At 38.3% G+C, this 26826-nt stretch overlaps 1 protein-coding gene across 5 annotated transcripts in view; it reads left to right on the top strand.

Moving 5' to 3' along the window:
* PLA2G4A (phospholipase A2 group IVA) overlaps positions 1 to 26826 on the top strand; it is a 189157-nt gene that overhangs the window by 37706 nt on the left and 124625 nt on the right. For all 5 annotated transcript variants that reach the window (XM_079928237.1, XM_079928236.1, XM_079928238.1 and 2 more), the window contains one exon: positions 14957 to 15059. In XM_079928237.1, coding sequence (XP_079784363.1) covers positions 15027 to 15059 — 33 coding nt within the window. In that variant the 5' untranslated portion in view covers positions 14957 to 15026. The remainder of the gene's footprint in view (positions 1 to 14956; positions 15060 to 26826) is intronic.

The following is a 26826-nucleotide window of genomic DNA, read 5'->3' as shown; positions in this document are numbered from 1 at the left end:
GAAGAAGATAGAGGGATTTTGCGTCTAGAGAGCCATGTGTGGGGCTAGGTCCGCAACACAAGGAGGAGCTCTGCCTCCTTCGTGACAGGGAGAAGGAGAACCCAAGTGCCTGGGCAGAGGAGTTTGCAGATTTGCTTGTAGGAAAATGGGAACTTCCCCCTGGTGCCTTCTGTTTTCTCAGTGAAGGGAGATGAGGTCACAGCCAATAGTGAGGGTGAGGTGAGGCGAGAGACTTGAGGGGGAGAGGAAAGTCTTTCTAGCGTGGGACTTCAAGGGCACCAGGAAAATTTAGAAAGGCGTTGTGTAGTGGTGAGAGCCTCTTTGAGTTCTGAGAATGTAAACCTAAGATTAAAAACCAGTCTGCCAGTTTAGGTCGTTTTTCTCCAGCTATGTTTAAATGCTAGGAGCAAACCCAAAGAAGCCAGAATGGTTGAGTTTTGTTAGAGTGGGTTTTTTTTTTTTTTTTTTTGAGTGTGAGTTTCTAAAGAAAGAAAATCTGGAAATCCTTAAAATGAACAACCAATACACTAAGCAAACAAAACAAAACACCTAAAACAAAAATGCCTAGAAATTCATGAACTTGTAGAATACAAATCTTTTTATCTAGGGTAATTATTAACTAGTAAGGAACAGTCACAAATTGGCTTGATTTCCAACATTCAGTCGGCAGGGATTCAGTCTTTGTTCCTTTCAAACTCTTGGTTTCCTTGCCTAGCCAACTGCTAGGCCCAGTTCTACACTTCAGCGAATCTCAATGCCTTTACCTGTTCTAGGAGCCATCATGCTAGGCTCCGTTTCCTTCTTAGTTGCTAGAATTGTTTTCAGTTCTGAATGTTTAACCGTGGCCTTGCCTGCCTTTCTTGGATATCTAGCTAAGTTCCTGTGTAGAGTTTATATCTTACCCCTCAACTTTGCCTACTTTACTCCTGCACTAAGGCCACCTTGGTGCTCCCTGAAAGACAGTGCTTTGTAGACTTGGAACCATTACAACTCTGCAGTGTAAAGAGGGCTGAGACATTCAGTAGTAATAATCAACCATCGAAAAAGAGGGTCTTTCTTTTACAGCTCTGTTAGCAGGGTGTTCTTTCTTCAACCTGACAAAAATCCTTCATTTTGCAACTAAAAGTCATTTCCTTCTTTTTTTTTCAATCTTTAGAGTTTTAGAGAACAGCTGGTTATCATAATCACCATAATCAAACTGATATTTGTTTTTAAGAACTAAAACAATTTCATTGAAATACTGACTCTCGTATTTCCTTGAAGTTAAAAAAAATCTTGTTTCAATAAATTTTTAATTCATTAGCCATTTCTCATAAATCCTTCTCTTGAAGTGCTTTAGTTTTACACTGTTGATGGCCAGGTGCTTCCATGAATGGAAGCAGTGAGTCTGTGTGGGTCAGGCTGGGCAGGGAGGTGGGGAGGACAGATGCACTTGAGTTTGCTTCTGGCTCAGATGTTTCCCAGATGCACTGCTTGGCACTCAGGAGATGCCTCTTTGTCCTCCTTCCCTCCCTACCTCAATAAGACATGTCTATCATGTGTTGGAAAGTCATCCTACACTTTATTCCTGGTTCTGCCCATATTTCCTTAGGCTGTGGTATAGATATAGTTATGGAACTTCTTCCTGTCCAAAATGAAGGGGAGAGTGTAACATTGCTTATGTTAATTTCATATTTTTACAAAACCCATTGAGGCATTCTATCTCATCAGCAGAAGCTCAACTGAAACATTCTTACAGATTTTATTAATATCCTTGGCACTGTTCTCCATTGTTGATCAAAGGTTGAGGAAATGTATATTTCACAATTTGGAGCAAATGAGTATTTCTAGTTCATTTCAACCTGTGTTTATTATATGTAACACCTAAATATTCAGGTTGGGCTTACATGTTTATTATGGTGCTAGCAGAGTACAAAAATAACAGTTTTCTATTGCTTTACCCTTTAGAGTGCTGAAAGTTATTCTGTCTTAAAAAATTTTACATTGAACTTTAGACTTGCATAGATGTACTCCACAGAAGTAGAGAGAGAAAACCCTTCAATGCATACATTGAGACCATTTAAGAGGTCTACTACACTGCATAGATTCCATGTATTTCAATATAATTGGTTTCCTTTGTAATCCAGAGTTTTTATTTTAAGAACTTTATAGTGTCAGACTATATCATGGGGTCTGTAGGCTTCACCAGACTGCCAAAGGGATTCAAGGCATAAAACATATTAAGAACTCCTGAGAATTTCCCCTCAAATGCATACTTTCTATGTACAGAGTTCTTAATCCTGCAAAAGATTGAATTGCCTGTTTATTTCAAAAGTGAATTGCCATTCACAGTGTCTAGAAGCATGTTTCTAAAACTTCTTACAACCTGAAAAAAGAATGATGAACTTGAATTCCTATTGTACGTTACACAATCCAGGACTTGTAGAATGCTCGTGTCATGGTTAGTGGTTTAACTTCCCAGTAACCCATGAGATGGGTGGGTGTACAGTGCCTCTGATCTTCCACAACTCCTGCTATTTTTTTCTGTCATTTTTTTCCACTTCAAGATCATAGTCAACATCCATATTTTAGTTACAAGATAAACCTCATGGGCTGCTTGAAATAGTTATCGTGTTAGTTGAGAAGTAAAACAACTTCAAAATGTTATAACTCATCCAGTAATAAACTGTCTCTCATGAAACATTTAAGCCAGCATGACGGTTTTCCTGGGGGTTTTCCCTGGACTGTTTTCTTTAGAAAAAGATACGGCTTACCCTGCTGTGGCAATCTTGGGTACGTCATAAAAAGAGGCAGCAATTAAGGAGGGAGTGGAACCCTCAACAAAACACAAATACTCCCTAGGGGAGCATATTTGCAAACCGTCTGGTCTGGAGAGAGAAAGTTGTAGAAGTAAATGCACTTTTCAAAGCCGATTCCTTTTCCTGGCATTTTGTGCCACATTGTTAGGTATATTTCAAAAGCGTTAACACTGATACCTCTCCATTATCAGTTTCTTTTAAGTAGAAGGTAAAACATTTTCCATTTTCTGAAAATGAGCATAGTAAACACTTGTCAATGTGGTATTATTCCTTAGTGGTCTGTGTGGGAAGAGGAATTTTTAAAAACAATCCATGTTGCATTTGTAAGTCAACATCTTATAACTATGATTCACATCTAGAAAAATCTAAAAGATGAAAATGACTCTTTTTAAGCTTTATTTGACCAATCACAGAGGGAAATTCAGTTGTTCATTTCCTTCAGATTCATATCTTGAGCCTACTTCACACCACGAGACAATAACTTGGCCATTTAAAATATTGGTCAAACTAAATTGTATACAAATGCTCTTTTAATTTTCGCTAAATTCCCTTTTGAGCCTGAGTATGCTTGGTTGGGGATGGCGGTGGGGAGAGGAGAGGGTGTAAAGAAAGGGCACCGGCTTGAGAGTGGCGAGAGGAGTTCAGCTGTTTCCCTAACTGGGTGAACTCTCTAGGTTTGTTTATATCTTTAGACCTCAGCTTACAAATTTGCACAAGGTCTGTCTAGGTGGTGATTATGACTGTTTCTTCCAATTCCAAAATTTTCTGACCTTAAAATACAGCCAGAGTGGCTGCTTGTTTTTGGCCACTGAAGAGGTGAAACAATGGAAAATAACAGCGAACTGGAAGGTCAGAGAAAGAAAACCAGAAAACTGGCTCTGGAGTGAGGAGGCATTCTTGCTTCATCTGTAATGCAGCGTGTGAAACTGGGCCAGCCAGTTTTCTGGCCCTTAAAATAGTCAGGTTTATCTGGATTTGTACTTCCCAATTGTGAAGTGGTAAAACAAATTACATTATGCATTGTGTTTCATTTATGTACTCTGTGTGTGTGTGTGTGTGTGTGTGTTTGTGTGCACTTTCAAAATAACCAGATGAGGATGAGGGAGGCTGGTCCATCTAAATAATGCTGTGCTCTCTCTTCTTTATCTCCTCCCAATCCTAGTTTAGGTGCTTGTTGTATGATATCTGGACTCCTCTGGCTGGTTGCCCCTCCCTCCTCAAATGCCACCTTTCTCCATTAACAACTGTATGCATCTTTGTTTAACTGTTATATTTATATTATTGAACTGTGTTATAGACTGAATTGTGCCCCTCCCCATTCACATATTAAAGTCCGAACCCCCCAGTCTCTGAGAATGTGACTGTATTTGGAGATCAGGCCCTTAGGATGGGCCCTCATCCAGTTGACTGGTGTGGTTATAACAAGAGGAAATTTGGACACCTTAAGAGACACTAGGGGAGCATGGGTACAGAGGAAAGACCATGTGAGGATTCAGGGAGAAGATAGCATCTTCAAGCCAAGAAGAAAGACCTCAAAATAAACCAAACCTACTGGACACTTTGATCTTAGCCTTCTGGCCTCTAGAACTGTCAGAAAATATTTCTGTTGTTTAAGCCATGTAGGTTGTGGTGTTTAATTATAGTAGCCCTGGCAAACTAATACAAAGTGTCACTTCTACCCTGTTCCCTCTCTCTTCCTGTCCTTTAGAGGCTTTTGTAGAATGGCAGAATGATGTAGAAAGAAAATCTAGTATGAGTCAGAGGGTCAGGATTCTAGGGCCAACTCAACATTTGTCACCCAGGGGAACGTTGCTTAGTCTTTCTGGGAGACAATATTCCTTGTAAAGTGTAAGTAAGGGGGACCATCTGCCTCGGTTTGAGTTCTCAGTGATTTTTAGACAAATCACTCATGCTTTATCTCTAAAATAGCAATAATAATCCCTCTCTTATTATGAAGACAAAACAAGACGGCGTATATAAATCACTTAGCGCAATAACACTGGCATCTGGGAAGTGCATAATGTGAACTTTTGAAATTAAGCATTCAGATTAGTAATTGCTGAGATATCTTCCAGCTTGTCATTCCAGGTTCTATAATTACGCTCTACTTCCCCTTGATTATTTCTCAACCCCAAACCTCATCTGTGGTCTAATCAGCTTTCCCCAGTAATCCATATACATTCCAAGTTTGTTGATTCATCCTTTAGTAAATGGTAATTGGGGATCACTCGGGGCCCAACAAGAATACAGGGAGAAGGAGACAGAACTTCCCTCTTGTTGTTCACAGCTAGAGGAGACATACCCTCTAAATAATGGTGATAGAGTACATAACACTGCGGTAGGAGATATCAAGGAGAAATATAAGGGTCCTAACCATGTAGATAAAGAGATGGTTTACTTCAGAGAGTGAGTTTATACAGAATGCTGAGGGACAGGAAGAGACTATCCTGCACAGAAGGTGTGTGGGGGAGGGAGTTCCCTGGTGGTCCAGTGGTTAGGACTCTGCGCTTTCACTGCCAAGATATGGGTTCGATTCCTGGTCCAGGAACTAAAATCCCACAGGTCGCACGCAGCGCGGCCAAAAAAAAAAAGGTATGTGGGAGAGAGGTAAGGAGGGTTTTGGGTGGCTGGGTGCCACCGGTGAGAGCCTGAGATGCGATGGGGCATCTCCACTGTGGCTGCAGCTCATGGCCTTTTCCTAGAGCGCATGTTTCTACCCCCATTGCTAGACATCTCGGCCCTTTTGTGGTTTCAAATATCAGCTCAGGTATTTGCCTTTTCTAGCAAGCCTTGTTTATTTTAAACCAATTGAATCTTTCTCTGCTCTGAAACTCCAGTAGATATTCCATACATATTTGTCAGGTTAAATAATGAACTTTCAATAATACAAATTTGAGAGATGAAGAAGCAGTGTCAGTGACCTAGGAATGAAAGCAGAGTAGAAAAATTCAATTCAAAAGGAATAGTGTGGATGGACATCAGTGAGGGACCAGGCGTCTCACTGTGGGACCTGAGAGTCATGTACCATACTCTTGGGTTCCTGACTTGAGAAATAGACCCAGTTCATTAATCTTTGCCTTTATATCTGGTGGCATGCTTGTCTATTTCCTTGGGAACAGGGCAGTTCTCTTAACAGGTTTTCTGTACTAAACTTAGGGTACAGCCTGAGAGACAGTTCTAATATAAAGCAGCTCATGTACTTAATTCTTATTGTTTCTTCATTCCTCTGTGCCTGTGGATGATATCAAACTCTTTGCTTAGCCTAGGTTTAAGAATTTAAAACTTTATTAATGCCCTGGTAACTTTAGTAATGCCTTGGTATAGATGAATGATGATGATGGAAACAATAATGCACTTCATGCCTTCACGCTTTTAGAACATTCTTCTATATCCAGAATAATGGAGAAAGCTTTGAATTTTGAAGCAGATAAATCAGAGCCATATATATATAATTTAATGGATCAGAAACAGCAGGACTTTTTAATCTCTATTAAAACTCATTGTTGAATATGATAAAGTACACAGTCTTTATAAAATGTGCTCAACAAATTTACCTACTTGAATTTCTTAGAAATCTCCGTAGAACCAAATAAGTCTCAGGAATTTGGGGGAAAGCATCAGTTTCCCAAAAAACAAATGATGATTTTGTATATTTATGGCCCACTAGGTACTATGCTTAATAATTGACATACTTGTTCTCATTTCATCCTCCCACTGCCTCTGTGAGGTGTGGGGACCATTTCCCCTATTTTATAGGTAAAGAAACAATCGTAATTGTTTTGGGGCTCCATGAACTGCACCCATATAAGACAGCAAACTTAACTGGTCAATGTTGTGTGTGTTCTGATGCTCCATCCATTATCTGTTCCCCATCTCTCTCCCTCTCTTCAGGCTTTCCTATTCCCTAAGACACAACAATATTGAAATTAGGCCCTACAGTGGTCTTTAAGTGTTCAGGTGAAAGGAAAAGTCATGTGTCTCTCATTTTAAATCAAAAACTAGAAATAAGTTTAAACTTAGTGAGGAAGGCATATTGAAAGTTGAGATCAGTCAAAAGCTAGGCCTCTTGTACCAAACAGTTAGCTAAGTTGTAAATGCAAAGGAGAAGTTCTTGAGGAAATTAAAATGCTACTCTAGTGAACACATGAATGATAAGAAAGTGAAGCAGCCTTATTGCTGATATGGAGAAAGTTTTAGTGGAATGGATAGAAGATCCAACCAGCCACATTTCCTTCAGCCAAACCCTAATCCTGAGCAAGGCTCTAACTCTCTTCAAGTCTATGAAGACTGAGAGAAGTGAGAAAGTTGCAGAAGAAAAGTTTGAGTCTAGCAGAGGTTGTTTCATGAGGTTTCAGGAAAGAAGCCATCTCTAAAACGTCAAAGTGCAAGGTGAAGCAGCAAATGCTGATGTAGAAGCTGCAGCAAGTTATCCAGAGGATCTAGCTGAGATCATTAATGAAGGTGGCTACACCAAACAACTGATTTTCAATGGAGATGAAACAACATTCTAATGGAGGAAGATGCTATCTAGGATTTTCATAGCTAGGGAGGAGAAGTCAATGCCTGGCTTCAAAGTTTCAAAGGATAGGCTGATTTTATTGTTAGGGGCTAATGCATCTGGTGACTTTAAGTTGAAGCCAGTGCTCACTTACCATTCTGAAAATCTCAGGGCCCTTAAGAATTATGCTGAATCTACTCTGCCTGTACTCTATAAATGGAAACACAAAGCCTGTGTGACAGCATATCTGTTTAGAACATGATTTACTGAATATTTTAAGCCTATTGTTGAGACCTACTTCTCAAAAAAAGGATGCCTTTCAAAATATTACTACTTCTCACTGACAATGCACGTGGTCACCCAAGAGCTCTGACAGAGATGTGCAATGAAATTAATGTTGTTTTTATGCCTGTTGACACAACATCAATTCATTTGACTTTCAAGTCTTATTCTTTAAGAAGTATACATTTTTGTAAGGCTATAGCTGCCATAGATAGTGATTCCTCTGATTGATCTGGGCAAAGGCAATGGAAAACTTTCTGGAAAGGATTCACCATTCTAGATTCCATGAAGAACATTTGTGATTCATGGGAAGAGGTCACAATATCAACATTAAAGGAAGTTTATAAGAAGTTGATTCTAACCTTCATGGATGACTTTTAGGAGTTCAAGATTTCAGTGGAGGAAGTAACTGCAGATGTGGTGGAAATAACAGGAGAACTAGAATTAGAAGTGGAGCCTGAAGATGTGACTGAATTTCGGCAATCTCATGATAAAACTTGAAAGGATGAGGAGTTGCTTCTTATGGATGAGCAAAGAAAGTGGTTTCTTGAGATTGAATCTACTCCTGGTGAAGATGCTGTGAAGGTTGTTGAAATGACAGTAAAAAGTTTAAAACATTACATAAACTTAGTTGATAAAGCAGTAGCAGGGTTTGAGAGGATTGACTCAAATTTCATTTTGTTTTAATATTTATTTAATTTTTTGGAGGGGGCTGTGTCGGGTCTTAGTTGTGGCACGCAGGCTCAGTAGTTGCAGCATGCAGGCTCTGTAGTTGTGGTGCATGGGCTTTCTAGTTGTGGCCTGTGTGCTTAGTAGTTGCAGTGCATGGGCTTGGTGGCCCCACGGCATGTGGGATCTTAGTTCCCCAACCAGGGATCGAACCCATGTCCCCTGCACTGGAAGGCTGATTCTTAACCACTGGACCACCAGGGAGGTCCCTTGACTCCAATTTTGAAAGAAGTTATACTGTGGGTAAAATGTTCTCAAACAGCATTGCATGCCCCAGAGAAATTCTTCTTGTAAAGAAGAGTCAATTGATGCAGTAAACTTCATCGTTGTCTCATTTTAAGAAATTGCTACACACACAAAAAAGAAATTGCCATAGTCACCCCAACCTTCAGAAACCACCATCCTGATCAGTCAACAGCCATCAACATCGAGGCCAGACCCTCCACCAGCAAAAGATTATTATTCGCTAAAGGCTGAGATGATGGTTAGCCATAAAGTATTTTAAATTAAGGTTTGTACATTGTTCTTTTGGATACAATGCTACTGCACACTCAGTAGACTACATTACAATGTAAACATAACTTTTAAATGCACTGGAAAACCAAAAAATTTTTGTGACTTGGTTTATTGAGATATTTGCTTTGTTGTGGTGGTCTGGAACCAAACCTGCGATATCTCTGTGGTATACTTGTGATAACCTCTTATTTTCCTGTTGTCCTGTAACTCTAGGCAGGGAAAGAGAATGACAAAACACTCTAGTCTGTGTTTTGTTTTTTTGTTTTTTTTTCACCTTTCCCAGAGAAGTCCATCTTGCCCTGACAACGTGACTAACAGGGTTTTGGACAGACCACACAATATGAAGCATTCACTGAAAGTCAACAGTTGCATTGCACAGGCAAGTGTGTGTTGAAAAGTGTGTCTGCATTTCCCTTTCATTAGTGTTCAGGAAGTTTCTAATTACAGGGCAGCCAAGGAAAAAAAAAGAAATGATGAGCTTCATATCTCTTGCTTCAGACTTAAAAGACTGTATACTCACAAAGACTGGTTATTCAGCTTAGTTATAAAAAACAAAAAACCCAAAACTGCTGTTTTATGAGTATTCATTCATGATATCATTCATGATACATCATTCATGATAGTGGTTATGCAAATTAGTTGCAATAATGTTTCCAGGCTAAGCTAGTTGTTTGGAGAAAGATATTTTCCTGGTATTTAATGTGGCTAGGTGGACAGAAATGCCTTAATTTCACAGAACCTAAAATACCTACTGTTCTGTTACTATTAACAGTTTAGGGGGAAAAAGGATGAATGGGTGCCTATTTGTAACTGGGACTGAAAATGTCATCACTGTCTGGCAATAATGACCAATGATTTTATTCTGAAGAAAGTGAACCTTACCCAATAATTTTCCCATATGACTCCTTTGTTACTTCTTTTGAACATAACTTTGGAATGAAAATTGTACATATAAATTACATCTATCCTTGTGTATTGGACTTTTAAACTAATTTTTTATTTTGAAATGATTTAAGGTAAGAAATTGCAAAAATATGGAACTTCCCTGGCGGTCCAGTGGTTAAGACTTTGCCTTCCAATGTGGGGGGTGTGGGTTTGACCTCTGGTCAGTGAGCTGAGATCCCACATGCCTCCCAGCCAAAAAACGAAAACACAAAACAGAAGCAATATTGTAACAAATTTAATAAAGACTTTAAAAAAATGGTCCACATCAAAGAAAAATTGCAAAAAAACTTCCGTATATTCTTTACCCAGATTTCCCAAATATAATATCTTGACTGGCCATAGTTCATTATCAAAACCAGGAAACTGACATTGGTAGAATGAAATTAACTAAACTACAAACCTTATTTGGATTTTATTAGTCTTCTGTATGTTAGATTTTATCAAGCCTGACAACTTCTGCCTTTTGATTGGAGGGTAAAATTCATTCACATTTAATATTATAGTTATCTGCAGTGGTTATGTTCCAAAGACTCCTGGTGGATGCCTGAAATCTCAGGTATGCTGTATCCTACATATATTATGTTTTTTCTTATTCATACCTATGATAAAGTTTAATTTATAAATTAGGCACAGTAAGAGTTTACCAACACTAATTAATAATAAAACAGAACAATTATAGCAATATATGTAATGAAAGTTATATGAATTTGGTCTCTCTCAAAGTATTTTATGGTACAAATTTAATACCTTTTCCACTTTAGCTAAGCACCTATCTGCACTGTAGCAGTAACGTTTGCAGTTTGAGGTGTGACAGCAAAACTAGCACGGACTTCTTTTTTCTTCTTCACAGTTTCACAGATAAAAGGTTCCTTCCTACTGTAGATCTTAGCACCCTCAGCATACAATTTTTTTTTTCTTTCCTTAAGTTGAGAACATTCACCTTTTCATTTATAGGAAGCACTTTACAGTTTCTCTTTGGCATATCCGAATTGCCAGCATCACTGCTCTTGTGCTTTGGGACCATTATTAAGTGAAATAAGGGTTACTTGAATTCAAACACTGAGATACTGCAACAGTCAGTTTTATAACCAGGATGGCTACTAAGTGGCTAATGGGTAGAATACTTTGGACAAAGGGATGATTCATGTTTCGGGTGGGATGGAGCAGGATATTATGAGATTTCATCATGTTGCTCAGAACAGTGCAAAATTTTAAACTTACGAATTATTTCTGGAATTTTCCACTTAATATTTTTGGACTTCAGTTGACCACAGGTAACTGAAACTTTGGAAAGGGAAACAGCAGATAAGAAGGGACTACTATATTATAGTTATGGTTGGATTTCCCTCTGCCATTTTGCTTTCTGTTTTCTATATGTCTCATTTCTTTTTTTGTTCCTCTGTTCCTTGCGTTAAGTTGGTATCTTCTAGCAGACCATTTTAGTTCCTTTGTTGATGTTTTAACTATATTTTTGAGTGATTTTCCTAGTGGTTACTCTAGGAATTATTTCTAGGTGCACCTTAATTTATTACAATCTACTTTATGCAAATAATAATTCCAGTAAAATATAGAAACTTTGCTCTAACATAGTTCCAATCCCTCCCCACTCCTTTGTGCTATTATCATATATATTAATTCTATATATGTTGTAAACCCAACAATATAGTATTGTAATTTATTGCTTTACATATTCCTTTTCTTTTAAAGAAGATTAAGAAGAAAAGAGAAAAATTGTATTTATAAAATATTTTATATTGATGTATTTATTTACAATTTCTTTCTTCCTATGGATTCAATTACCATCTTGTGTTCTTTCCTTACTCTGTTATAGCCCCAATTTCTTCCCCTCTTTTGTACTATTATTTTCATATATATTGCATCTTTAAGTCCAACAACACAATTTTATTATTATTTTATGTAATTGACTTCTAAATCAGTCAAGAGAAGAGAAAAAATATATGTATTTATACCATCATTTAAAATTTTCTATATACTTACCTGTATCAGTGCTCTCTATTTCTTTGTGTGGATTTGAGTTACTATCTGGTGTCACTTCCTTTCAACCTGAATGTTTTCCACTATTTCTTGTAATGCATATCTCCTAGCAAGAAAAATTATCTCAGTCTGTATTGATGTGGGAATGTCTTTTTTTTTCTTCTTTTCTTGAAGGATAATTTTATTGGATATAGTATCCTTGGTTGACAGTTTTATTCTTTCAGCACTTTGAATATGTCGTCCAGTTGCCTTCAAGCTCCATTGATGAGAAGTCATCTATTAATCTTATTTTGGTTACCTTGTACATGATGAACCTTTTTTCTTCTGTAACTTCCAAGATTTTATTTTTGTCTTGGATACTCAACAGATAGAACTCAACAGATAGAATATGTCTAGGTTTGGATCTCTTTGTATTTTTCCCACTTGGAACTGGTTGAGCTTTTCAACATGTTTTTAATCAAATTTGGGAAATTTTCAGCCATTATTTCTTCAAATATTTTTTCTTTCCTTTTTTTCTCTCCCTTCTGAGATTCCACTTGCATATACATTAGTGTAGTTGATGTTGTCCCCAGTCTTCGAGGCTTTGTTCATTTTTCTTCATTATTTTAATTTTATTTTTCTGTTCTTCAGATTGAATAATCTCTATTGAGGCACCTTTCAATTCACTGATTCTTCTACAAGCTCACATCTGTTTATCCTCTCTAATAAATTTTTCAGTTATTTTTAAAATTAATTAATTATTATTATTATTTTTTGGCTGTGTTGGGTCTTCGTTGCTGCGTGTGAGCTTTCTCTAGTTGAGGCCAGCGGGGGCTACTCTTCATTGCGGTGCGCGGGCTTCTCATTGGAGTGGCTTCTCTTGTTGCAGAGCACGGGCTCTAGGTGCATGGGCTTCGGTAGTTGTAGTACACGGGCTCAGTAGTTGTGTCTCGTGGGCTCTAGAGCACAGGCTCAGCAGTTGTGGTGCATGGACTTAGTTGCTCCGCGGCATGTGGGATCTTCCCCAACCAAGGCTCGAACCTGTGTCTCCTGCATTGGCAGGCAGATTCTTAACCACTGTGCCACCAGGGAAGTCCTCAGTTATGTTTTAACTCCAGATTTTCCATTTGGTTATTTTTTCTAATGTCTGTATTTCTTTATTGCTATTTTCTATTTGATATGTTATTGCAACATACTTTCCTTTAATTCATGCTTTCCTTTAGTTCTGTGAACGTATAACAGATGCTGTGAAATATTTCTTAAGTTCATAATCTGGGGTCCTTCAGAGATAGTTATTATTGACTGCTTTTTTCCCTGTGTGTGGCTCATGAGGTCACAATTTCCTGTTTTTCTTTTTTGTTTCTAGTGGTTGTTGTTGCTGAAAACTGGGTATTTTAGATTATATATTATAGCAACTCATGGATTCTGATCCTTTCTCGGGGAAGTTTACTGTTGCTGTTTGTTTGTTTTAGTGACTTTCCTCTGCTCGTTCTATGGAGTCTTCCCTTACAATGTTCAGACTCTGTATCAGCTCAGTTATTTTCCATTCTTGTTTTTATTTTTAAGCTTAGTAAGGTAGGAAAAGAGATACCCCTGAATGGATTTAAAGAACAAAAGGATGTTGCTCTAGGATAAAGTGCCATGAGCGATGTTTTTAAATATCTGTTTGCCTTGTAGTTTCTAACCTAATAGACCTGGGCAGTTAGCTGTTGTACACATGCTTCCCGCTTTTGGCTTTAATATATAGAGAGCCTCTATCCAGGTCTTGATGCAGGATATGGTAGTGACAGTAGTAGTGGTGAATAGTTGGGTGGTAAACACAGGGGTTATGAATGGAAATGAGAAGAGGAAATAAAGTTGCTGACACCAAACTTTGGGCGCCAGTAACAAACTTCCTCTAAACATTTTGAGTACTAGTCTTACACCTTCTGGAATTTCACTTATTCTGCTTTTTTTTTTTTAATTAGAGAGTGATATTTAACATCCTTTGACGTTAAGGATAGTTAGGAATGAAAAAGAGAGACATCAAAAGAGAGTGTCAGTGCTAGTCTGTGAATTTCCTTCATACATAAACCTGACATAATGTAATATCCATCCATCCATCCACCCATCTATCCAACAAATATTTATCCTGAACCTACTATATTTTTAGGCATAGCGCTAGGCAGTAGGGATGGATAACTCTTTGAACAAGATAAATGTGGTCACCAACTTTATGCATCTTTAATTGTCTCAGGAAAGGCAGACATTGTATAAGTGGAATGAAAGGCTTGAAAGAGAAGTACAAGGTATAAATGGAACCAGTAACAGGCAGACCAAACGTATTCTGAAGGTCATGGAAGGCTTCTCTGTCAAGGTGACATTTAAGCTGTGTCCTGGAGAATAGGTGAGCTATATCTAGTGAACAGTTGCCTACAAGGCTCTACATGATCTGTCCATGACTATTATTTCCAAACTCATCATAAGCCATTTTCACTCTTGCTCACCATTCACCAGCCACTTGTCTTCTCTCAGTTCCTCAAATTGCCCGCCTGGAACACTATATTCTAAATTCATTCCGCCTCACCTTCTATAGTTAGCTCCTTTCCAGAGATCAGGTCTCAGGTTATTCTCTAGTTCCACTTTTTGCTTGTTTCCATCATTTTGTACAGCACTGTTTTCTAATTGTTTAATATTTAGCTGCTTTCAAATTAAACTGGTACTTCAGAATGAACAAACATTTCTTTTAAAACATCAGCATTAAAATTGAAATTTAACATGAATATGTTTTTAAAATTCTTAACAAATAGCTAAAGTGAAAAATGTTCCTTTTTTATTGTGAATTTGTGTAATACTGATCCAGTTAAGAAAACAAACAGTGGCATGTGGTTTTTTAATTATAAATAGTACAAAAACAATTTTAATTTTCTGTAATTTCAATATATTTCTCATGAAATACTTGGCAAATGCAAAAAAAAAAATCCTGGAGTTTCCCAATAATTACTCACAGAATAAATTTGAACAAAGAAATATGGAAATTAAGAAGTACTATCAGAATATGTTTATCCTTTCCTAAATTATGTGAGTATACCCATGCATATAAACAATTAAGGAGCTCAATCTAACTGGTCCCCTTGGGTAGAGTTTTACTTCCTAAGGTTCACACCCATTATCATCTAAATCTTGGGAATACATCCAAGAGAAGGCTTAACAATAAGGATTGTTTATTTTGTAGGTTTTAAAGAAGCTAGAGTGCCAGAGAAGACTTTTGAAGTGTGAAGAGATTTCCTGTAATTGAAATCAACATGTCATTTATAGATCCTTATCAGCACATTATAGTAAGTCATTTACTGTTTATATATTCTTCTGGGAGGGGGCAGACATACTTTTGTGCATGAGTATTGCTGATGTTGCTAGTAAAGTATAAAACTCTATGAAAAGCCTTGGACTTTTTATGAAAATCTTATGAACTTAGTGTGTTTCAAATAAGGTAGAATCTGTAATAAAAGTAACTCATCTCCTCTTTTTATCACTGTAAGTTTACAGAAAAGAGGGACTTGGAGGGAAAAAATACCAAAATATATGTAACAGTATTGAACATTCATGGAACAGTAAAAAGTGTAGTTATCACTCAGCAATTACTAGCCTGCACACTTCACATGAATTGACAGAGAGAAGATAAAATAATTATTGAGTTAAGGGCTATATTTTGGTGTGCATTTTCAGAGTAATTAATTTTGTAAACTCTCCCATACTTAGATGTATTTAAGCAAACTCTTTTATAGGTGGGCAATTTTTAATAAAAAGTTGAATAATTCAAATTTTGGTATGTAATTTTCCAAACTCCGTTGAAAGTGTATACTTTTTCTTCTGATCAAAAAAGCAGAGGAGAAAAATTTCTTTGCTGAATTTAACACTTGAGATCCAGTTAGATTTATATGGACTAGAAATAGTTTTTATGGATGTTAAGGAATAATACAAAGCCTCATTTTTATTCAGAAAGAAACACTCTTCTCTTACCCTACAACCCTTTCGAGCTGCCATCCTCTTTCTTTCCCTGCTTGGATAGCAAGGATTAATGTACCATAACTTTTTGTAGTTCTTTCTTCCATTCACAGCTTGAATCATTGAAAACTGGACGCAGGTTTTCCACTTTATGGAAAGGTCTCATCAAGGGCCTCTTTGGTGCTGAATCAAATGGATTCTTCAGGTCCCCTCCCCCATCCCCATCTCTGTTGGTCATTCTCCTCTTCGTAAAACTCCTTAAAAGTTTTTTTTTTTTTTGCAAGCTTCTCTTAATGTTTGACTCCTTTTTTAAACTGAGACATAGCATATATAAAGTGCATACATTTTAATTGTTCAGCCTGATGGATTTTTACATGAAACCATGAAACCATCATACAGATAAAAATACACATTATAAGTACCCTAGAAGAGTTGTTCATGTCCCTTCCAGTCAATAAACTCCACAAAACTAACCAATATTTGTCTTCTATTACCAAAGATCAGGTTTCCTGTTCTTGACCCTCATGTAGATGCCTGCATTCAACATTTTGTCTGCGAGATTCATTCATGTTATTGTGAGTAGCAGAATTCCACACTTCTACATTGCCTTGTAGTATCTCATTATCTGATACAGTGTACCACAAACTATTTATCTAGTCTACTGATAACCCTCATGTCCTCACCGAATGGCAATGGTACCTTTGCTAAATATCAGGCAACCATATATGTGTGGCTTGGTTTCTTTTCTTTTCTATTGGTCTATTAGTCTTTGCCCCAGTACCAATCTTTCTTAATGTCTATAGCTTTGAAATGTGTCTTTATATATGGTAGTGTGAATCCTCCAACTTTTTCTTCTTCAAGATTGTCTTGGCTTTTCTTAGGCCTCTGCACTTCCATGTAGGTTTTGAAATCAATTTGTCAATACACACACACACACACGTACACACACACACACAAATGCTGGGATTTTTATTAATACTGAAATTATTCTGTAGATGGATTAGGGGAGAGATGACATGATAGTAATATTGAATCTTCCAATCTATTTACAATCATGAAACTAATGTTAAACTAATGTTTCACTAGAAACTAAAAAGCTAACGTTGTATTTACATGGAAATACAAGTGTTTTTTATAGATCCAGTGAACTTACAGAATTTCTTTATTAATTCTAATAGTGTGAAGTTTTTTTAGATTTTCAACTTACACATTCCTGTTATCAGTGAATAATTCCAGTTTTCCTTCCACCGTTATGGTGTTCTGTAGATGAATTTTAACATTGAGGGTAGGTGCAGATTAGTTTTTTCTTACCCTACCACCTCAAGAGAGATGGATAATTTCTATAACTCAGAGAATTCAATCAGAGAGTTCATTCTTAAACCTTAATATGAAAATCTGGCACTTGAAACTGAGAAGGAAGATAAGGTTAAGGTGTATAGCCCTGAGCTTGAGATAAAGACCAATAATAATTCTAAATCGTAACATTTATACTTTCAATTCAGTTTATCTCCAAATCTATTTTAATATTTTTTTCTGAGCACTTATCACCATTTATTGAATGCCCACTGTGTACTACTCCCTGTCAGTAGGCACTGGGAAATCAAAATAATCCTTGAACTGAGCTTATGTCTAGCAGAAAAATAATTTATAATAACTTTAAGGGCTCTGATAGGAACAATGAAGATTACTCTGGGAATATACAACATGAATAACTAATAACAGGAATCCTTCTGGAATTCCTAAAGGAAGTGACATGGAAGCACAGACCTGAAGGTATAGTAGAAGTTAGGTGAAGAGAGAGAAAATGACTTTTCTGGATTGGGAAAAGCGTATGTGAAGTAGTCTGGAGGTGAGAAAGTACATGTTGTAAGGAAATGAAAGAATTTCGGTATGGCTGGAGCATAACACATTTCAAAGAAATTATTATTTCAAATGACCTTCACTTTTCTGCCTAATATGACCAGGCCTTATTACTAACTGCTATGCAGGCCTCACATGTCTCATGTCAGATGGCCATATAAACAGGCCATTTAGTTTCTTTTTTTAACACGGCAGAGCATGTTTAAAACCAAATTGCATCTGGATGTTTTAAGACTCATTTCTGTCACCTTTTCTTGCAAATTTGGTTAACTATAGACAAATATTTAGGCCATAATAATTACCTATGTGGCATCTTAATATGATGAAGCATGCTAAAACCACATATCTGTAACACATTTTTCTTGACCTTCTCCAGCATCAGAATTGGACAATCATTTACCGTTCCGGTGTATAGCCCTTTTCAATGAGAGGGTCCTAAGAGCTTTATACTTTCATTCATGCTTGTTTTTGCTGTGTGTGTGAAAAAAAACTGTGCATGTGTGTGTGTAAATTTTTTTAGTGACAAAATTTCCTGCCCTAGTTATCACAGAAGGATACTTTTCAAACTATATAACTGAGAATACTTTTATTAAAAAGGAAAGATGGGGAAAACTAAGCCAACTTACTAGTAATGAAGGGTGCCAGACAGATCGACACAGTTTTGGCTGCCTCAAGGCGGTGAAGATTGGACTCACCCTCACCACACCTGTAATGCATGTTGGAGAATCGTGTGGGCTGATGCAGCGAGTTCTCTTGTTTCCAATGGTGCCAGCTTTTAAGAACGTAGGAGAAAATGGAGTAATATATGTAGGGCACAATGCAGTTCCCATATGTCTAGAGTTGTTCTGAGGTACTTTCCATCCTGAAGCGTATTTGTGTATTTGTGTCTCCAGAATCTACTGAAGTTCTTTTGGACCAGGAAGATATCAATCTTGCAAAGATAGATCAAATATAAAATACTTATAAAAATTTCCATCTTTTTACTCTGAAAAGATGAGTCACTTCCCTGGAGTGAAAAAAAATCTAGAGCTCTTCCCACCACCAATTAGCAATGGAGGGCCACTGTCCCACATCCACGGAAAACTGAGTTCGTGTCCACACTGAGGTCAACCACCTGGGTATGCGAGCATGACTGCCTGCTAAACTACAGGGATATTTGAAAAAGGTCATTGTAGGATGACTGGAAATGTTACCAAAAAAGTAGAAAGCTATTATTCTAGATTATTATGGTCACAGGGTGGGGGGGAAAAAACACTGGTGTAGGTAATCAAAGAACTAGTGTTTTAGTGGTAGTTCCAGACTTTAGTTACGTGCTCTTGAGCACTTAAACTGACTTTTAGCTGCTTCATATGAAGTATGAGTAGTACCTGCTGTGTCTGTTCCACGGGGCTTTTATAAATAATAAATCATTATGTACACAAGCATTTTTTTTTACATCTTTATTGGAGTATAATTGCTTTACAATAGTGTGTTAGTTTCTGCTTTATAACAAAGTGAATCAGTTATACATATACATATGTTCCCATGTCTCTTCCCTCTTGCATCTCCCTCCCTCCCACCTTCCCTATCCCACCCCTCCAGGCGGTCACAAAGCACCGAGCTGATCTCCCTGTGCTATGTGGCTGCTTCCCACTAGCTATCTATTTTACGTTTGGTAGTGTATATATGTCCATGCCACTCTCTCACTTTGTCACAGCTTACCCCTCCCGCTCCCCATATCCTCAAGTCCATTCTCTAGTAGGTCTGTATCTTTATTCCTGTCTTAACCCCAGGTTCTTCATGACATTTTTTTTCTTAAATTCCATATATATGTGTTAGCATATGGTATTTGTCTTTCTCTTTCAGACTTACTTCACTCTGTATGATAGACTCTAGGTCTATCCACGTCATTACAAATAGCTCAATTTTGTTTCTTTTTATGGCAGAGTAATATTCCATTTTATATATGTGCCACATCTTCTTTATCCATTCATCCGATGATGGACATTTAGGTTGTTTCCAGCTCCTGGCTATTGTAAATAGAGCTGCAATGAACATTTTGGTACATGACTCTTTTTGAATTATGGTTTTCTCAGGGTATATGCCCAGTAGTGGGATTGCAGGTCATATGGTAGTTTTATTTGTAGTTTTTTTAAGGAACCTCCATACTGTTCTCCATAGTGGCTGTACCAATTCACATTCCCACCAGCAGTGCAAGAGGGTTCCCTTTTCTCCACACCCTCTCCAGCATTTATTGTTTCTAGATTTTTTGATCATGGCCATTCTGACTGGTGTGAGATGATATCTCATTGCAGTTTTGATTTGCATTTCTCTAATGATTAATGATGTTGAGCATTCTTTCATGTGTTTGTTGGCAGTCTGTATATCTTGTTTGGAGAAATGTCTATTTAGATCTTCTGCCCATTTTTGGATTGGGTTGTTTGTTTTTTTGGTATTGAGCTGCATGAGCTGCTTATAAATTTTGGAGATTAATCCTTTGTCACTTGCTTCATTTGCAAATATTTTCTCCCATTCTGAGGGTTGTCTTTTCGTCTTGTTTATGGTTTCCTTTGCTGTGCAAAAGCTTTTAAGTTTCATTAGGTCCCATTTGTTTATTTTTGCTTTTATTTCCATTTCTCTAGGAAGTGGGTCAAAAAGGATCTTGCTGTGATTTATGTCATAGAGTGTTCTGCCTATGTTTTCCTCTAAGAGTTTGATAGTTTCTGGCCTTACATTTCGGTCTTTAATCCATTTTGAGTTTATTTTTGTGTATGGTGTTAGGGAGTGATCTAATTTCATACTTTTACATGTACCTGTCCAGTTTTCCCAGCACCACTTATTGAAGAGGCTGTCCTTTCTCCACTGTACATTCCTGCCTCCTTTATCAAAGATAAGGTGACCATATGTGCGTGGGTTTATCTCTGGGCTTTCTCTCCTGTTCCATTGATCTATCTTTCTGTTTTCGTGCCAGTAGCATACTGTCTTGATGACTGTAGCTTTGTAGTATAGTCTGAAGTCAGGGAGCCTGATACCTCCAGCTCCGTTTTTCGTTCTCAAGATTGCTTTGGCTATTCGGGGTATTTTGTGTTTCCATACAAATAGTGAAATTTTTTGTTCTAGTTTTGTGAAAAATGCCATTGGTAGTTTGATAGGGATTGCATTGAATCTGTAGATTGCTTTGGGTAGTAGAGTCATTTTCACAATGTTGATTCTTCCAATCCAGGAACATGGTATATCTCTCCATCTATCTGTATCATCTTTATTTTCTTTCATCAGTGTCTTATAATTTTCTGCATACAGGTCTTTTGTCTCCTTAGGTAGGTTTATTCCTAGATATTTTATTGTTTTTGTTGCAATGGTAAATGGGAGTGTTTTCTTGATTTCACTTTCAGATTTTTCATCATTAGTGTATAGGAATGCATTAATTTTGTATCCTGCTACTTTACCAAATTCATTGATTAACTCTAGTACTTTTCTGGTAGCATCTTTAGGATTCTCTATGTATAGTATCATGTCATCTGCAAACAGTGACAGCTTTACTTCTTCTTTTCCAATTTGGATTCCTTTTATTTCCTTTTCTTCTCTGATTGCTGTGGCTAAAACTTCCAAAACTATGTTGAATAAGAGTGGTGAGAGTGGGCAGCCTTGTCTTGTTCCTGATCTTAGTGGAAATGCTTTCAGTTTTTCATCATTGAGGATGATGTTGGCTGTGGGATTGTTATATATGGCCTTTATTATGTTGAGGAAAGTACCCTCTATGCCTACTTTCTGCAGGGTTTTTATCATAAATGGGTGTTGAATTTTGTTGAAAGCTTTCTCTGCATCTATTGAGTTGATCATATGGTTTTTCTCCTTCAGTTTGTTAATACAGTGTATCACATTGATTGATTTGCATATATTGAAGAATCCTTGCATTCCTGGAATAAACCCCACTTGATCATGGGGTATGATCCTTTTAATGTGCTGTTGGATTCTGTTTGCTAGTATTTTGTTGAGGATTTTTGCATCTATGTTCATCAGTGATATTGGCCTGTAGTTTTCTTTCTTTGTGACATCCTTGGCTGGTTTTGGTATCAAGGTGATGGTGGCCTCATAGAGTGAGTTTGGGAGTGTTCCTCCCTCTGCTATATTTTGGAAGAGTTTGAGAAGGATAGGTGTTAGCTCTTCTCTAAATGTTTGATAGAATTCGCTTGTGAAGCCATCTGGTCCTGGGCTTTTGTTTGTTGGAAGATTTTTAATCACAGTTTCAATTTCAGTGCTTGTGATTTGTCTGTTCATATTTTCTATTTCTTCCTGATTCAGTCTTGGCAGGTTGTACATTTCTAAGAATTTGTCCATTTCTTCCAGGTTGTCTTTTTTATTGGAATAGAGTTGCTTGTAGTAATCTCTCATGACCTTTTGTATTTCTGCAGTGTCAGTTGTTACTTCTCCTTTTTCATTTCTAATTCTATTGATTTGAATCTTCTCCTTTTTTTTCCTTGATGAGTCTGGCTAATGGTTTATCAATTTTGTTTATCTTCTCAAAGAACCAGCTTTTAGTTTTATTGATCTTTGCTATCGTTTCCTTCATTTCTTTTTCATTTATTTCTGATCTGATTTTTATGATTTCTTTCCTTCTGGTAGCTTTAGGGATTTTTTGTTCTTCTTTCTCTAATTGTTTTAGGTGCAAGGTTAGGTTGTTTATTCGAGATGTTTCCTGTTTCTTAAGGTAGGATTGTATTGCTATAAACTTCCCTCTTAGAAATGCTTTTGCTGCATCCCATAGGTTTTGGGTCGTCATGTCTGTGTTATCATTTGTTTCTAGGTATTTTTCATTTCCTCTTTGATTTTTTCAGTAAAAACTTCGTTATTAAGTAGTGTATTGTTTAGCCTCCATGTGTTTGTATTTTTTACAGATCTTTTCCTGTAATTGATATCTAATCTCATAGCATTGTGGTCGGAAAAGATACTTATACAATTTCAATTTTCTTAAATTTACCAAGGCTTGACCTGTGACCCTAGATATGATCTATCCTGGAGAATGTTCCATGAGCAATTGAGAAAAATGTGTGTTCTGTTGTTTTTGGATGGAATGTCCTATAAATATAATTAAGTCCATCTTGTTTAATGTATCATGTAAAGCTTGTGTTTCCTTATTTATTTTCATTTTGGATGATCTGTCCATTGGTGAAGGTGGGGTGTCAAAGTCCCTTACTATGAATGTGTTACTGTCGATTTCCTGTTTTATGGCTGTTAGTATTTGCCTTATGTATTGCGGTGCTCCTATGTTAGATGCATAAATATTTACAATTGTTATAGCTTCTTCTTGGATCAATCCCTTGATCATTATGTAGTGTCCTTCTTTGTCTCTTATAATAGTCCTTATTTTAAAGTCTGTTTTGTCTGATACGAGAATTGCTACTCCAGCTTTCTTTTGGTTTCCATTTGCATGAAATATCTTTTTCCATCCCCTTACTTTCAGTCTGTATGTGTCTCTAGGTCTGAAGTAGGTCTCTTGTAGACAGCAAATATATGGGTCTTGTTTTGTATCCATTCAGCCAATCTGTGTCTTTTGGCGGGAGCATTTAGTCCATTTACATTTAAGGTAATTATCGATATGTATGTTCCTGTTTCCATTTTCTTAATTTTTTTGAGTTCGTTATTGTAGGCCTTTTCCTTCTCTTGTGTTTCTTGCCTAGAAAAGTTCCTTTAGCATTTGTTTTAAGGCTGGTTTGGTGGTGCTGAACTCTCTCAGCTTTTGCTTGTCTGTAAAGGTTTTAATTTCTCCATCAAATCTGAATGAGATCCTTGCTGGGTAGAATAATCTTGGTTGCAGGTTTTTCTCCTTCATCACTTTAAATATGTCCTGCCAGTCCCTTCTGGCTTGCAGAGTTTCTGCTGAAAGGTCATCCGTTAACCTTATGGGGATTCCCTTGTGTGTTATTTGTTTTTTTTCCCTTGCTGCTTTTAATATGTTTTCTTTGTATTTAATTTTTGACAGTTTGATTAATATGTGTCTTGGCGTATTTCTCTTTGATTTATCCTGTATGGGACTCTCTGCGCTTCCTGGACTTGATTAACTATTTCCTTTCCCATATTAGGGAAGTTTTCAACTATAATCTCTTCAAATATTTTCTCAGTCCCTTTCTTTTTCTCTGCTTCTTCTGAAACCCCTATAATTCGAATGTTGGTGCGTTTAATGCCTGGGACTGTCCTCAGTTCTTTTCATTCTGTTTTCTTTATTCTGCTCTGCAGTAGTTATTTCCACTATTTTATCTTCCAGGTCACTTATCCGTTCTTCTGCCTCAGTTATTCTGCTGTTGATCCCATCTAGAGTATTTTTAATTTTATTTATTGTGTTGTTCATCATTGCTTATTTCATCTTTAGTTCTTCTAGGTCCTTGTTAAATGTTTCTTGCATTTTGTCTATTCTATTTCCAAGATTTTGGATCATCTTTACGATCATTATTCTGAATTCTTTTTCAGGTAGACTGCCTATTTCCTCTTCATTTGTTTGGTCTGGTGGGTTTTTATCTTGCTCCTTCATCTGCTGTGTGTCTTTCTGTCTTCTCATTTTGCTTATCTTACTGTGTTTGGGGTCTCCTTTTTGCAGGCTGCAGGTTCGTAGTTCCCGTTGTTTTTTGTGTCTGTCCCCAGTGGCTAAGGTTGGTTCAGTGGGTTGTGTAGGCTTCCTGGTGGAGGGGACTAGTGCCTCTGTTCTGGTGGATGAGGCTGCATCTTGTCTTTCTGGTGGGCAGGTCCACGTCTGGTGGTGTGTTTTGGGGTGTCTGTGGCCTTATTATGATTTTAGGCAGCCTCTCTGATAATGTGTGGGGTTGTGTTCCTGTCTTGCTAGTTGTTTGGCATAGGATGTCCAGCACTGTAGCTTGCTGGTTGTTGAGTGAAGCTGGGTGCTGGTGTTGAGATGGAGATCTCTGGGAGATTTTCACCATTTGATATTATGTGGAGCTGGGAGGTCTCTTGTGGACCAGTGTCCTGAAGTTGGCTCTCCCACTTCAGAGGCACAGCAGTGACTCCTGGCTGCAGCACGAAGAGCCTTTCATCCACACGGCTCAGAATAAAATGGAGAAAAAGTAGAAAGAACGAATTAGTAGAAGTAGAAAGAAAGAAAGGAGGGAAGGAGGGAGGGAGGGAAGGAGGGAGGAAGAAAGGAAGGAGGGAAGTAAGGAAAGAAAGAAGATAAAGTAAAATAAAATAAAGTTATTAAAATAAAAAATAATTATTAAGAAAAAAAATTCAAAACAAAATGGTCGGACAGAACCCTAGGACAAATGGTGGAAGCAAAGCTATACCGACAGAATCTCACACAGAAGCATACACATAACACACTCACAAAAAGAGGAAAAGGGGAAAAAATCATAAATCTTGCTCCCGAAGTCCACCTCCTCAATTTGGGATGATTCGTTGTCTATTCATGTATTCCGCAGATGCAGGGTACATCAAGTTGACTGTGGAGCTTTAATCCGCTGCTTCTGAGGCCGCTGGGAGAGATTTCCCTTTCTCTTCTTTGTTCTCACAGCCCACAGGGGCTCAGCTTTGGACTTGGCCCTGCCTCTGCGTGTATGTCACAGGAGGGCGTCTGTTCTTCGCTCAGACAGGACGGGGTTAAAGGAGCCGCTGATTCGGGAGCTCTGGCTCTCTCAGTCCGGGGTAGGGAGGGGCACAGAGTGCGGGGCGGGCCTGCGGCGGTAGAGCCCGGCGTGACGTTGCACCAGCCTGAGGCGCGCCGTGCGTTCTCCCGGGGAAGTTGTCCCTGGGTCCCGCGACCCTGGCAGTGGCGGGCTGCACAGGCTCCCCGGAAGGGGGTTGTGGATAGTGACCTGTGCTCGCACATGGGCTTCTTGGTGGCGGCAGCAGCAGCCTTAGCGTCTCATGCCCGTCTCTGGGGTTCGTGCTTTTAGCCGCGGCTGGCACCCGTCTCTGGAGCTCCTTTAAGCAGCGCTCGACCCTCCCCTCGCACACCAGGAAGCAAAGAGGTAAGAAGAAGTCTCTTGCCTCTTCGGCAGGTCCAGACTTTATACCGGACTCCCTCCCGGCTAGTCGTGGTGCACTAACCCCCTGCAGGCTGTGTTCACGCCGCCAACCCCGGTCTTCTCCCTGCGCTCCGAATGAAGCCTGAGCCTCAGCTCCTAGCCCCCGCCTGCCCCTGTGGGTGAGCAGACAAGCATCTCGGGCTGGTGAGTGCCGGTCGGCACCGATCCTCTGTGTGTGAATCTACCCGCTTTGCCCTCTGCACCCCTGTTGCTGCGCTCTGCTCCGCGGCCTCGAAGCTTCCCCCCTCCGCCACCCGCAGTCTCCGCCCGTGAAGGGGCTTCCTAGTGTGTGGAAACCTTTCCTCCTTCACAGCTCCCTCCCACTGGTGCAGGTCCAGTCCCTATTCTTTTGTCTCTGTTTATTCTTTTTTCTTTTGCCCTACCCAGGTATGTGGGGAGTTTCTTGCCTTTTGGGAGGTCTGAGGTCTTCTGCCAGCGTTCAGTAGGTGTTCTGTAGGAGTTGTTCCACGTGTAGATGTATTTCTGGTGTATCTCCAAGCTTCTTTAGACTCTTAATAAGGTAGGGTATTTCTAGGGGGCATCAGAATGTGAGATAGTGCTGCTGGGAAATCAGAAATATAAAGGTGACAAAACTATTACAAAATCACTGCACAAAGGAATAATGAGTTTTATGGCAAATAGCATTTTTTTTAATATCTTTATTGGACTATAATTGCTTTACAATGGTGTGTTAGTTTCTGCTTTATAACAAAGTGAATCAGTTATACATATACATATGATCCCATATCTCTTCCCTCTTGTGTCTCCCTCCCTCCCATCCTCCCTATCCCACCCCTCTAGGTGGTCACAAAGCACCGAGCTGATCTCCCTGTGCTATGCGGCTGCTTCCCACTGGCTATCTGTTTTACATTTGGTAGTGTATATATGTCCATGCCACTCTCTCACTTTGTCCCAGCTTACCCATCTCCCTCCCCATATCCTCAAGTCCATTCTCTTATAGGTCTGTGTCTTTATTCCCGTCTTACCCCTAGGTTCTTCATGACCTTTTTTTTTCCTTAGATTCCATATATATGTGTTAGCATACGGTATTTGTTTTTCTCTTTCTGACTTACTTCACTCTGTATGACAGACTCTAGGTCCATCCACCTCAGTACAAATAACTCAATTTCGTTTCTTTTTATGGCAGAGTAATATTCCATTGTATATATGTGCCACATCTTCTTTATCCATTCATCTGTCGATGGACACTTAGGTTGCTTCCATGTCC

This window comes from Stenella coeruleoalba, assembly GCF_951394435.1.
Source record: "Stenella coeruleoalba genome assembly, chromosome: 1".
Taxonomy (NCBI): domain Eukaryota; kingdom Metazoa; phylum Chordata; class Mammalia; order Artiodactyla; family Delphinidae; genus Stenella; species Stenella coeruleoalba.
This window is presented reverse-complemented; position numbering and strand designations above follow the sequence as displayed.